This window comes from Acanthopagrus latus, chromosome 4 (assembly GCF_904848185.1).
Source record: "Acanthopagrus latus isolate v.2019 chromosome 4, fAcaLat1.1, whole genome shotgun sequence".
Classification (NCBI taxonomy): domain Eukaryota; kingdom Metazoa; phylum Chordata; class Actinopteri; order Spariformes; family Sparidae; genus Acanthopagrus; species Acanthopagrus latus.
This window is the reverse complement of record NC_051042.1, coordinates 15,110,842-15,123,672: the sequence shown is the minus strand read 5'-3', so window position 1 is coordinate 15,123,672 and position 12,831 is coordinate 15,110,842. Positions and strand designations below refer to the sequence as shown.

The 12,831-nt window shown below is 39.6% G+C and overlaps 1 protein-coding gene across 2 annotated transcripts; it reads right to left on the bottom strand.

The window, feature by feature from the left end:
- Positions 1–3,002: 3,002 nt before the first annotated feature.
- LOC119017982 (immunoglobulin-like domain-containing receptor 1) lies at positions 3,003–11,563 on the bottom strand. 2 transcript variants are annotated; one of them, XM_037095236.1, is made up of 11 exons: positions 11,441–11,563; positions 9,855–10,014; positions 9,687–9,767; positions 8,818–8,988; positions 8,248–8,397; positions 7,658–7,777; positions 7,316–7,462; positions 6,313–6,432; positions 5,988–6,163; positions 4,298–4,888; positions 3,003–4,139 (listed from the first exon to the last, which is right to left on the bottom strand). In XM_037095236.1, exons 3-11 carry the CDS (start codon positions 9,730–9,732, stop codon positions 4,101–4,103), a joined length of 1,560 nt encoding a protein of 519 aa, XP_036951131.1. In that variant the 5' UTR covers positions 9,733–9,767; positions 9,855–10,014; positions 11,441–11,563; the 3' UTR covers positions 3,003–4,100. The 2 variants fall into 2 exon arrangements, with proteins under 2 accessions (XP_036951131.1, XP_036951130.1); XM_037095235.1 differs by having other exon boundaries at positions 9,687–10,014; positions 11,441–11,561.
- Between the last annotated feature and the right edge of the window lie 1,268 nt (positions 11,564–12,831).

Sequence of the window (12,831 nt, the reverse complement as noted above, 5' to 3'; positions counted from 1 at the left end):
GAGTAAACTTCTTTACTCCAGTCAATGTAAGAAAGTATCCCTCTGAAGGACATTTCTGGGTCATTTCTATGCAAAGCCAGTTGAACCTCACTTCATGTAAACTATGAAACTTAAAAAAATCAGCTGCTCATAATCATTTAGCAGATGCTTTTGTCCAAAGTGACACACAGTAATTTGTACACTGATAGCAGTGGCTGCAGACCAGGGTTCAGGATCTTGCCCAAGCATATTTTGACATGCAGACCAGGGGAACTGAACCAGCAAACTTCCAGTATTAAGACACTGACTCTGTCCCTGAGCCACAGCTGCCCATGCATGAATACACCAGAAAAATAGCTGATTGTTTAATCTCATTCCCAGGCCATCAAAGATTGACATTTTGGGTTGGTGAAGCATTAAAAATATTGAATAATTCCCCTCTGATACAGACACAGCCTCCAGTGGTGTCACTCAATAGCCAAGTTGTGTTGTGGCTATCTTGGGTGGCAGGTGTTGAAAAGGAGGAAGAACACGTGGAATAAAAAAGGTGATATCTCTGGCACTGCTGTATCAGCTCTGATCTTTTGTCTTTAGACTGTCCATAATGAGTCCAACAGCGTTAGAGGAGACAATGCTGGAGTAGTGGACTGTTTTGGTTTTTTTTTGTTAAACTTGCCACCTACATTACCTACAATGCAACTTAGCTACCAAGTGACATCACTGGAAGCATTTTATCAGATTTCATGCAGCTTCCTCTGGAGCTACAAAATGTGTTATACTACTTTTTTAACATGTAAAGTGGCCAGGATTTGAGAAATACTGAGATCATGCCCCCCACCCCCACCCATACATCAAGGACATTTTGAAGACTATAGTATAAATCTATACGTATCTCTTCATTTTGACAGGAACAATAATTCAGGGTTGCTCTTGATACACATAAATCAGGATTCATGAATAGGTAACAAAACCAATATACAGTAAGAACTATTATACAACAATAAACTCTGAACTTCCTTTTACAGTCTCTTTGAATTCCATGCCTTTCTTTTAGTTTTATTAAATAAAACTTTTAAACAATCTGAATTTATTACATACACATGCAAAAATGTATTCAATTAATTAGTTTCATGTAATCTAGCCTTATAAATCTTTGTGGATGTATCGTGCAGCTTACATAGAGAAGATCGTTCAGTTAATGCGCTACAGAGAAGTGCTTCTCCTGCTTCTTTAAAAAGGAGGAACTAATATTCTGTAATGATTCTGAAACTCAGAGCTCACATGTATCCTTAATGACTCTGTACGGAAACACCAACACAGAGTTTAAAAGCCTGCAAACTCCCCTCCAGTTAGCTGGAACTGAGGCAGCCTCCTGGGTGAGAGGTGAACCGTCTTCAAGAAACTGAAACAAGTCCATTTGCCTATGATACAGCACTCAGAAATACCATGACCTGGATGACTGAGAACCTTTATCAACACTTCATATTCTATTGCAAAATGCACCTAATTTTTTAAGGGGCTACGTAAGTAATATGTAACAATGTGATATACATATATATACATATCATATCATATATATATGATTTTGACAATCATATATATGTATGATTAATTGTCAAAATCATTTAGCAACATCCAAACATTCACTCAAAAGTAAGGATTTGTTCATACCTAGCATTTTTCACAATCCTCTGATAAACAGATTCATTAATAGATGACACAGATAAAAACGTCCCAGCCACAATCAACTTTAACTTAAAATCAATGGATGCGATGGATCTGTATTAAATTTCCTTGACAGTTTGTCCCACTCTAATTTAGACAACAATTTCTGCAAAAAATTCTACAATCAAAAAATCACAATGAAGGAAACAGCTTTAATTTCTATCTGTAAAAAACTGAAATAACATATATAACATGTCATGTGGTGGCTTTAAACAGGCATGACAGCTAAGAACCGGCCAGGCAGTCCTTAATTAGCAACACTTAATTTAATACAGAGCTGAACACACGACACAATGTGTTTAGCCACTTTTAAACCATAACTCACATTTGAGAACACGCTATATTCAATGTAATACCAATGCACACTAACAAAAGTAAGGGGGAAACTATATCAGTCAATAATATCAGTCAAACTGCATGATAATTAACACATTAGCAAGGCATGGGACAGATTAGGGCATTCCCCCTGGTAAATAAGTAAAAAAAAAAGGGAAGGGAAAACCATCACAGTTTTTACATGTTTTACTGTAGGGCATTCTCACCTTTAAACACAGTTTGATATGTAAAATAGGTGGAGTTATCACCTTTGATACAGTCCAATATTCCCATCTACATGACGCTTGCAATGTTCAGTTTTTGTTTGTTTTGTTTAGGATAGGTGTTGATTTAATTTTATGGTCATTTTGGAGCTTGTTATAATAAAAATAATAATCAATACAAAAAAGACCTTATCTACACAGTGGTTTTCAAAACAAGTTAAAAAGGGTTTAGGGTTCACAAGATTACGATCGAACCAGGAAGGACGCATTTCAGTCCTGCAATAAAAGAATTGGTATGATACAATAATAGAATGGAAATAAAATAAAAAGAGAGTCAATTGAAAAATCTAAGGCATTTAGGCTTGTTGCAGTAGTAAAATCTGTACTCACATTTATGTCTGTAGTCTGATTAAATGATGCATTGATAGCTACTTTTGATTCTTAGCTGAATCACTTACCATTATTTAGCTATTAAATTGAATTTTAATGAATCAACAAAATTGGAACCACATTCATTTGGGGTTAATATTGTCAAGATAACACTCACAGTGGGGGAAGAAATGGAGAAATAAAGCCTAAAAAACAACTCCTAACTGTTTAACATTCTTGGCATATAGCTTCAGAAAATACTACAAACGTGTCTTTGTTCAGACTGTGCCATGTTGTTGTTCTCTATGTCGTAAATTTTGTCATGCAGCTACCCACACAAGAGCATTTAAAACTTATCGAAGTTAAAATGGTAATAAGGACAATAAACAGTTTTGTTATACCCGAAGGTAAAACATTTATTATCAATATTCTTAATTAAGACAAACTGACTGTGCAGTGTAAAAAACAAAACAAATGAAAAAAATGCCTTTAAAACATCAGTGGAACATCCAGCTAATCAACCACTTTAATTCTACGTGGATGTGATTTTTATTCCACTGTTAACTTCTGAAATTAACCATGATTACAAGAACAACATGAAGAAAAGAAACCAGGCAAGTTTCCAGACATGTACACTGAAAAAAAGAACCCAACAACCATTGTACAGACCGGTAACATTTGCTTCCTATGTAAACACCATTCAACTTTTCCTTATTTACACATTGTGTTTACAGTTATTTAAAAGCACTGAGTGTAAATACTTCAATATGTACAAAAAGTTGAAACCACTGTTTCATCATCTGCACAGTGGCCGATGTTAATGCTAATAAACACCTTTTCCACCATAACATTACTTAAACATATACATTATAGTCACTTCAACCTATCCAGGAGACATGAACAATAACTATTTACAAAAATTATAAAATGCTACAAACTTCCTTAAGCATTCACATGAGTCTATTCATATTTATATGGGTTTTAATAGTAGTTGGCCAGTTTTTACTTGTTAATTAACTGGCCCTGAGAGTGAGTTCCTCTTAACGTTGTTATGGCTTCATCAAAAAGTAATTATCTGTGTTACTGCATTAACAAATAAAGTGTTTTAAAGGAGAAGTCCAAATCTCCTCTGAAAATATTAATTACATTGATGAACCAGCAGAGGGGAATATTATCCCAAAATCTGTTTAGTAGTCACAGCAAAGATTGGCTGATTTATCTGAGCAATATTAGAAAAAAAAAAAAACAATATTTGTAGTCTACCAAATAGGTCACTTGTGAATCTCTCAACTTCACATTTTATAAATCCTTCTGCCAGCTTTTCACTTGTGATAAAAGGTGATAAAAAAGTAGCTTCTTGACTATTTAAATACATAAAACATATGTCATTTAAAAGTTTACCAGAAGCCAGCCAACATGGCTCCCAGTTCTGGTGAGGTGTGCATGTTCTCTGAAACAGAGGTCGCAGGCATTTCACAGCCGGAGGGCTCAGATGACGACACTGGTGCCACTGCGAGAACTCTTGGCCTGAGAGAGACACACTAACTTTAGATTCACTTCACTAGGAATCAGTTGGACTCAGACTGTCTGTTATAATTACTGTTATTTGAATGCGTGTGCATTTGTCTTGATGTAAGTGCGTTGCATGAATGTATGTCTACCAACTAAAGCAGCGTGTTTCTTACGGAGTAGTGTTCATTCCTCCGTGCACCTGGTTTGTGTCCAGGCTCGTACTCGCTGTAGGTGGGAGGATTATCAGACCACCCTCCACCTCCTCTCCTCCCTCCTCCTCCTCCTCCTCCTCCTCTCCTGCTGCTGTCCTCATCATCAGAGCTCCAGGACCCTCTTGAGCGCGAGTAGTTTCCTCTGGACCTCGTGTCAAAAAGGTCATCCCTAGAACGGGAACGGGGGCGGTCCATGCCTCGTCGCTCCCCATTGTGACTCATCCCATCCAGTAAATCCTGGCTGTGGCTCCTGGGAATGCCTCTAGACCTTGGCGGTGAAGGGTAACGCCGGCCCGCTCCTCCTCGTTCATGACGGCGGCCGAAGCCGCTGCGGCTGCTCTCGCTGGAGCTTGGGGGTCGAGTTTTGGGTGCAGGTGGTGGGATTCTGCCCTGTTCTCTTATCGGTGGAAGTGTGATGACACGACGATCCATTGGGCCATCATCAAGGGCAGAGATCATGCTGGGAGGGCCGGGGGAAAATGGGACGTTGGTGGTCATGTGCTGTGGAGGAGGTGGGATCTGCTGCATGTGGAGGGGTGGAGGTGGCTGGGACTGATGGGAAGAAGAAATAGATAGAAATAACTCATGAATACAAATGATAACCATCACTTGCACATTTCAGTGAAATTTACAGGTATGGTGTAAACTGTTTTGGCAGTTATAAGACTCAATCAGTGTCCTGACAGATGTGGATGAAAAATAATCAGCAGAATATGACACAAAAAGTTAATTTTTACTCTAAAGAGTTTATCCTTTTGCTGTTCAGTGGTTTAGTAATGGTGCTTTGCCAATGAAATACACAATTACCCTTACGGCAATAGAGTATAAGGAAATATTTCAAACAGGAAATGGCCTAAATATGTATAATTATAGTGGTCGTCATCTATAAACTATAGTGAGACAAATGTGCCAGGATCCAGGTGGCTTATGTGGGGATACCTGCATCAACAATTGCAATTCCTCTCAGCTGTGCATTGCGCTGTAAAATCAAGCAACATAACCGGAGAAGGTGTACTGAGATGTGGTCAGGACCGAGGCACTCAGCAGTTAAGTTCAAGTTTCAAAGTTGTTTTAGTTCATAATTAATAAATGTTACTTTAACAGCTAAGAGATGAAGTCATAATCTATACAGACCATCTGTAGTTTGTGATTTATTTTCATGAGTAAAATAATTTCAGAACATCCCACTCGAACCCAGCAAATAATAATTCATGACTTGCTCTGGCAGTCAGAATGTTGCCATGGTAATTATGTAATATTTTTAAGGGTGAGCAAGGAACGATGTCATGCTGATGAAAGCACGCTGTAAATGTCTAGTTGACCAACAAGATTACTTGATCGGAACGTCCGTCTCTAGAGCTTCTCGGAGAGGTCTGTGAACATTCCTGCCAGAGTCACATAGATGCTTCTTCATCAGCCAAGTTGGTTGTTAAAAAGTGAAGACAACTCCCATGATCCTACGCTACTTACATCTTCTGTTTTTTTTACTTAGAGATGACCATAGTGGCACAAATGACATACTGTGCATATTACATACCAACTTCCAACCAATCAAAATTAAATGACAAAGAAATATACAGTAATCAGGAATGGCGGTAGCAAGGGTTTACATACAAACAGTTGAGATTTGAGAACATCTGTGTTTACGTACCTGTAGCAGTGGACTATTCATGTCCAGCCCCCTCACCTGGCCCTCCAGGTAATCAAGCATCTGATTGGTGTTGGCAGGCGTGTGGTTGCCGCTGGGAGGGGGCATGCTGTAGGCTGAAGACTGAGGAGGAGGGAGAGGCATGGGCTTCATGGGGATACTCTTGCCTGAAACAGATCCTGGAGAGACAAAGACATTCACAAAATAAAGTTAGGTGATGCCATGAATGTCCACCTTCAGTCTGAAGGTGTTAAAGCTCATTAACCGACTTACTGTGTAACGTGATGTGTGTGTGTGTGTGTGTGTGTGTGTGTGTGTGTTTGTGTACCTGCATAGAGCAGCGGGTACATCTGAGATTGTTGGCTCATTGGTGCATAAATCGGCTGTCCTCCTATCCAGGGAGCCATGGCCCTCTGAGCCTCCATCATCATACGGTGCTGCATCACCGCTGAAAGATGAAGAAGTAAAATATTCTTATTTATCAATACAGGGAGGAATGCTCTTAGTATCCATGCTACAGAAAGACATCAGAAATGTAAAATTCAGCTGAAGCTATGAGCCTTCAGCCGTCTGAATCCAAAGCTGGTGTTTTATGTGCAAAATGGTTTCCTTACTGAGCTCCAGTGGAGGATAAGCAACACAAAGAGTGAATAATGTACTCAAAACACATTTGATTTGACTAATACAGACTCATGAAGTTTCATCAATTTTACACAGAACAAGGACTGTAGATTTAAATCACCCATCACTTATATTAAAATCATGTTAGGAAGTGATGTTTTCAGGGTCAGTATGGACAGAGGGAATGCTTACAACAATAAATCATTTTTGTAATGTACACATTGTCATGTTGTTTTGAAATGGACCTGATAAAAAATTAATTCATCCCTTCAATGCAAAATGCATAATTCACCTCGTGAGTTGTGTTTTTGTTTGTTGTCTATGTATTTCTGTCAACAAATTGTGAATTTTATGCTCATCACCAGCCCCATGATTTAGATGTTTTGAATGCCTTGTTCAAAAGGTATAAGAAACATGTATAAACACAAGCATTTGTACATGTAGAGTACATCAGAGTGTTTTAGAAAAAAAAAAAAAACATGACCCCACGTGAATTGTAAATGCCCATTTTACAATTCAGGATCTGAGAGGATTTGGGGATTTTGGACCATATAAATAAAACTGATTTGACATGAAACAATGTTCTTCTCTGGTGTTGTGTCTATTGCCACCTACTGGCCCAGTGTGAACAGAAGGTTTTTGTAAATGAGGAAACAAAAATATCTGTTTAGAAAAATCCCCATATGGGTGTGGACAAGAAGTGTTGGTACCTTTTTCAGGACAGCAGCATTGCTGTGGGCAGCAGGGACAGCGAACATAGCAGCAGCATTTTTGAGGGCAGCACTGGCAGCAGCAGATACCGAAGAGGATGATGAGGAGGAGGGCTCCGATGATGATGAACAACACCGTCAACCAATCTGAGAGAGAAAGGAAGAAACAGTATTACTGCAGTGTGCCCAAGGAAATGGAGCGACAGACATAGATGGACATTTCTGTTACTGATTTTTTGTATAGCTACCAACAAAAAACCACACATATTTGAGCCATTTTTCAGGGCTACAATAAAATCAGTGAGTGGATCTTTGACTATGTTTTTTCTTCTTGTTTCTTACGGTAAACAATGAGTTTGACTTCTTTGTCAGAATCTCCAGAGGTGTCTCCAGCAGCATCGACAGCGCAGAAGTACACCCCGTTGTCCCACCACATCACCTCGGTGATCACCAGGTCTGCCTCTGTACAAACACACACACACTTCCAGTTAGAGAGTGGCAAAGTAAACTCTAAACTCTTTTTTTTTTTTTTTTTTAAATCAAAGTATCTCCTTGTATAGCAATAGGCAACACACTGGTTAGGGTACAACTAGCAATTTTCATTTTTCATGAACAGTTTATGTGTGGATAAATTTCTCAGTTATTAATTCATTGTTAGGTCCAAACCTGACAATTTTCTTTATTTGTCTGACTAAAATTCAAAAAGACAAAAACATATTCACTAAAATAAAAGAGGACTAAGAAAACCACCAAATATGGCAAATAAGTAGCCACAACCAGTGTTTTTTTTTTCGGTTTGGCATAACCAATTTCTTAAATCATTAATCAATTATCCAAACTGTTACAAATGAATGAATTCTCTGTCACTTGATTAATCAGCTTTTCCTTTCATCACTATTATGCAGTATGAACAGGCAAAATTGAAAACTCACTATTCTGGATGGTGATCCTTCGCTCACGGTACTCTGCTCCCAGTGTCGGCTCGTTGCTTCCTCTCTTCTGGATCACCGTGCGCACCGTCCTCTGACGATCTGGACAGTCATTGGACGGGTCCTGACCCAGCTGTAGTGCGGACTGGTACGCTGCAAAACCAGAGGCAACACTTTCATTAAAAAAATAAATGACAATCATTCCAGTGACTGGCAACCACCCCATCCCCTTTGTTTTATACCTGTGTGCTCGGTAGGTATGATGATCAGATTATCTATACAATGAAACATTACAAAAGGCTAAAGCTGTTATGGATGAGTTTGGACTATCCTAATAGTGACACCAGTAAAAATGATGGAAATAAGTCCAGGCAGGTTCATCAGCTCATTGATGTTTGTTTGCATTTGTTTCCTCATACAACACAAAGTATTACCACACATAAAATTCAGCTAGTCTACAGTTAACACATCATCCAATTACTGTAATAAATCTAATATAAAGACGAGGCTGAAAACATACTGGATGTTTTTTCTTCCTTTTTTCTGATGTGGGGGGTATGTTGCTCACTGTACCTGTGGAGTAGTACTCCAGCACAGGGTCCTTGCAGAAGGATTTGAACCTCCAGGTGACCAGAACATCCTGGAGGTTTGCTGAGGTGGAGTAGTCACAGCGGAGGATCACTGAGGCAAACAGAGCCGTGCTGCGCTCCTGCTGGGGAACGATCACCTGTATGCACACCGACACTGTGGAGGGACGAGAAACGCGTGTTTAATTCTGCAAGCATGTAAGAATAAAGCCATCTCGTGTCCAAGGGATGCGGGCAGCTAACAGAAACAGTGGCCTGTGTCTCGTCAAAATGCAGATGGAGGAAAAGTCAGGTAGGACGGAAACAATCTGTGTGTGTGTGTGTGTGTGTGAGAGGGGTTGTTTCTCTCATTACAAAGTGGCAGAACCAGAAAAACAGGTGACACAAAGGCAGGAAATGGCTTACTGTGAAACTACCACGCAAACATTCACAGCCTGGAATGAAACCTGTTGAGTCAAACTACCCCTGTCTGTGGACAGGTCACAGTGACTCACTGAAATCATCAGGACAGAAATCTTACAAAAAACAAACATAACTGGATCATCTGGTACCAAGCTGTATAGTATTCTAAATCAAGAGTGGACATTAATAATAAAACAGTGGGGAAAACTCTGCAAAGGAGGCGTTTATTGGCTCTATCTTAGCACATTTCACCCACATACATTAGCATAAGAGCAGGCTACTATAAACAACACGTCCATCTCTGTGTCAGATAAACAAAACCGTCGTGTGGCCGATACCTCCAGTCTGGGTGGTTTCTCTCGACATTTCGACAAACTCTCAATCTATCAAACAGACAAACAAGGTATCATTTTGAACCGACATGAGGCAAACGTGTAGAGAAATGGAAATTACCTTTTAGAAGCGACAGCAGGAGGACCGCGGCAGGTATTCTCCGCATGGTGACACGAAACTAAAGAAACAAAAACTCCTCGACTGGCGGTGAAAGAAGACGAAGAGGAAACTTTAGCTGTGCACTGAGCTCAGAGCCAGCTGCTCGCCCTGTGTGTGTGCTCGCCTCACCTGTGGGTATCTTCGCCTCATTCCACAGACCGCAGTCATCGTCTCATCTCTGGCCACACCCCGAAAAAGGTGCGTTCATCCCGGCATGTGACGTAGCCAGGTGCACGGAGGTCCCCTCCCCCCAAATCCAGCAGTGGATGACATCAGGAAAGGGCTGATGCTGAATTTAGCATCACGTGAATAAACAAACAGAGAAACAAACGCGCTGTTATGAGGATAAATACTGCCGGCTGTTTAGGCCACATTCAATTTCCAGGAGGATTATGAGTCACTCACTTTGCTGTCAGATACTGGCCGGTTAATTAAGATGAAAATGTTTAGCAGATGATTGTAAGTCCTAAATAGCAGATTTTTTCAGTTAAAACTTGCATTTAATCGAGTTAATAATACAAACTCAGAAATATTTATTTTTTCCATTACAGAATAAACAAGCAGGAAATTAAGGTCCTGTGAAGCTATAAAGGTGGCAGGGTCCGCCACGTGTAAACAAAGTGAAACAATACTGTTTGTGTCACCTTTATGGTCAGTTTGTTTATTCAGGTTCATGAAAACCAAGAGAGTTTGTTTTATTAGATTGTTTAGGCAATTGAAAAAGAAGGAAAAAAAAGGTCAACAAAGATCTTTCAGTAAAATGTTCTTTCCCAACACTATATAGTGCACCTTTAATATGGACTTAATGAATTGACCGGGAGAGAGTTAATTTTACGACATTCCCATCTTTTGACTTTAGTGAAGAGGAAGTAACATGAACTGCTGACATGTGTTGTTTACCTCTTCTCTACATGGGCTGACTGACCTGCTGTCATCGGCTAAACTTTGTCTACGTGATGAAGCTGCTGGTTCAGTTTCAGAGCTTTAAAAGCCCCTGGAGGAGTCTGGGACCCCGACATAGTAGGTAATTTAAAATGTGTATAGAGCAACATAAATGATAGCGATTTAATTCATCTCTGAAGATCAGTTTCAAGAGCAACCGACATACATCGCTACTTGAAGAAAATATTGTTGGGTTATTATGATGAAAAAACAATATCTTGTTCAATATCTCGTGTTTATGACATATTCAATGGTTCAAGCATAGTAAACATTTTCAGTCAGTTTCACCTTAAGTACTGTGTTTATCGCTTAAAAGAATCATTTTTACCTTAGAGAGGAGGTCAGATTCATGAAACAAAGCTTAGAATTAGGCGTAGTTAAACAATAAAGAATGACCCACATTTAAACAACACATTCAGCAGTGATCGACCAACCCTAGAATCAACCTTTAAAATTATACATACTGAGTCACAAAATATCTTTTGGGTAGAATAAACCTTTTGAACAAAAGCACTAAAGTAGGGTCCTCCGCTACCGTTGTGTGTGTCTGAAGTATTACCACTAGATGTCAGCCTCAACATGGTCTAAAACCAGAGCTACATCTGGATTATTCTGTCAATTCTGTGAAATTCTCTTCAGTTAAACTATTAAAAACCAAACAGTTTAGTCCCTGGAGTAAAGACGCTTTTCAACATGTCCTCCCTCCTTAACGTCTGGGCGAATCTGCATATGAATCGCAGCACTTTACCAGCGGGATGTGCTGAAGTACTTACCGAGTCCTTCAAATTGTCAGACATTGTTATTCCTTTGAGCACTGCACCCAGTCTGCACCTGCAGCTTTTCTTTCCTGGAAACTCTGCCAAGATCCACTTGTTCTCCCTTATATCCTGCCTGTCCCTCTGCTGAGGCCTGAGAGAACAAACACGACCTCACTCATTGTTCACTTGAGATGATTGCATGCAGATGAAGTTTAAATTGGCCTAAACACTCAAACGGCTCATCTAAATCCACATACATGCGGCAGCTACTGTACCTATGTGGAATCTTATCATTAAAACAACTGTAACTTCAACATGAACAAAAATCAGTGACTGAAAAGGTGGTTTTAACCAAGTAAAACAGTGGTGGGAAATAACTAAATTTACTCAAGACCTGCACTTCTTTCTTTCTCTACAATGCTGGGGTACTTGTGTAACTTCAGTCACTAGTTACTTTTCACATCACATTCATTGATTTATTTTATCCGCAATCTGTTTTTTTAAAAAAGAAACAAAACATTCAGAATAATATCAGAAAAATGCTGAATATCAGACTCGAAAATTGTCCAGCTGGGTAATCAGCAGACCTGCAGTATACAGTATTTACATACATGTACAACCATATGGATTTTTTGTTACTTTAACTTATACTTTTGAAACTCAAGCACATTTATTGTACGATGTCATCAACAGTTGGTGGCGACCATCCTGACCAGACAGCCCAAAGCGTCACTATTCGATGAGCTTGGAATGAAACTTAAAAATGGACTTTTCTCACAAATAGGAACTTTAAATTATTTGCTAATCTGCCATCAGGACTGTGTGCTTATAGTTTGCTTTGATTTTATTGACAGAGCCAAAATGACCCTCGAAATATCACCAGATAGGTGCACAGAAGTACCTGGCATCAGGTTTCCCCTGGTGAGCCCCGTCCATGTCAACCCAGTGAGGGGAGCGCCAGCAGAAATACAAACAAACCTCTGGCGTTATGGTATATGGTGATGTCATGTTTCCTTGCTGATGCCTCTGTAAAGCTCAGGAGGGAGTTGCTCAACAACATTCCTGACATACTCTCAAACTGTGAGTGGTCACTGTCTGAACCGATCCCTCCCATCACAAACAGACACTACATGAGCTCACATGTGCATACAGCCTCTTCTCAGACACACATAGAAGACTACATATAAAACAAGACCCAAAACTATGAGGGTGAACGTGATAATAAAACAATTCCTCTCACAGTGGCTTACTATCAAATCGTTCCTGCCGTGGTGGAAATAGGATTCAAGTCTTTAACAGAGGTAAAAGAAGTGATGCCAAAAAAAAAAAGAAAGAAACTGTCCACAGGTTGTCTGGGCAAATGAAAGTCAGGGAAAGTCTCATTTATCAGATACAATCCGCTCACA

Bases quoted from the DNA above. Each gene is read 5' to 3' on its own strand.
- LOC119017982 (XM_037095236.1), bottom strand. From the start codon at position 9,732: ATGCGGAGAATACCTGCCGCGGTCCTCCTGCTGTCGCTTCTAAAAG. The intron at 8,989-9,686 runs GTAATTTCCATT...GTCCCTCCACAG, and splicing joins CCTGCTGTCGCTTCTAAAAG to TGTCGGTGTGCATACAGGTG. The intron at 7,778-8,247 runs GTGAGTTTTCAA...GTGTTTGTACAG, and splicing joins AAGGATCACCATCCAGAATA to AGGCAGACCTGGTGATCACC.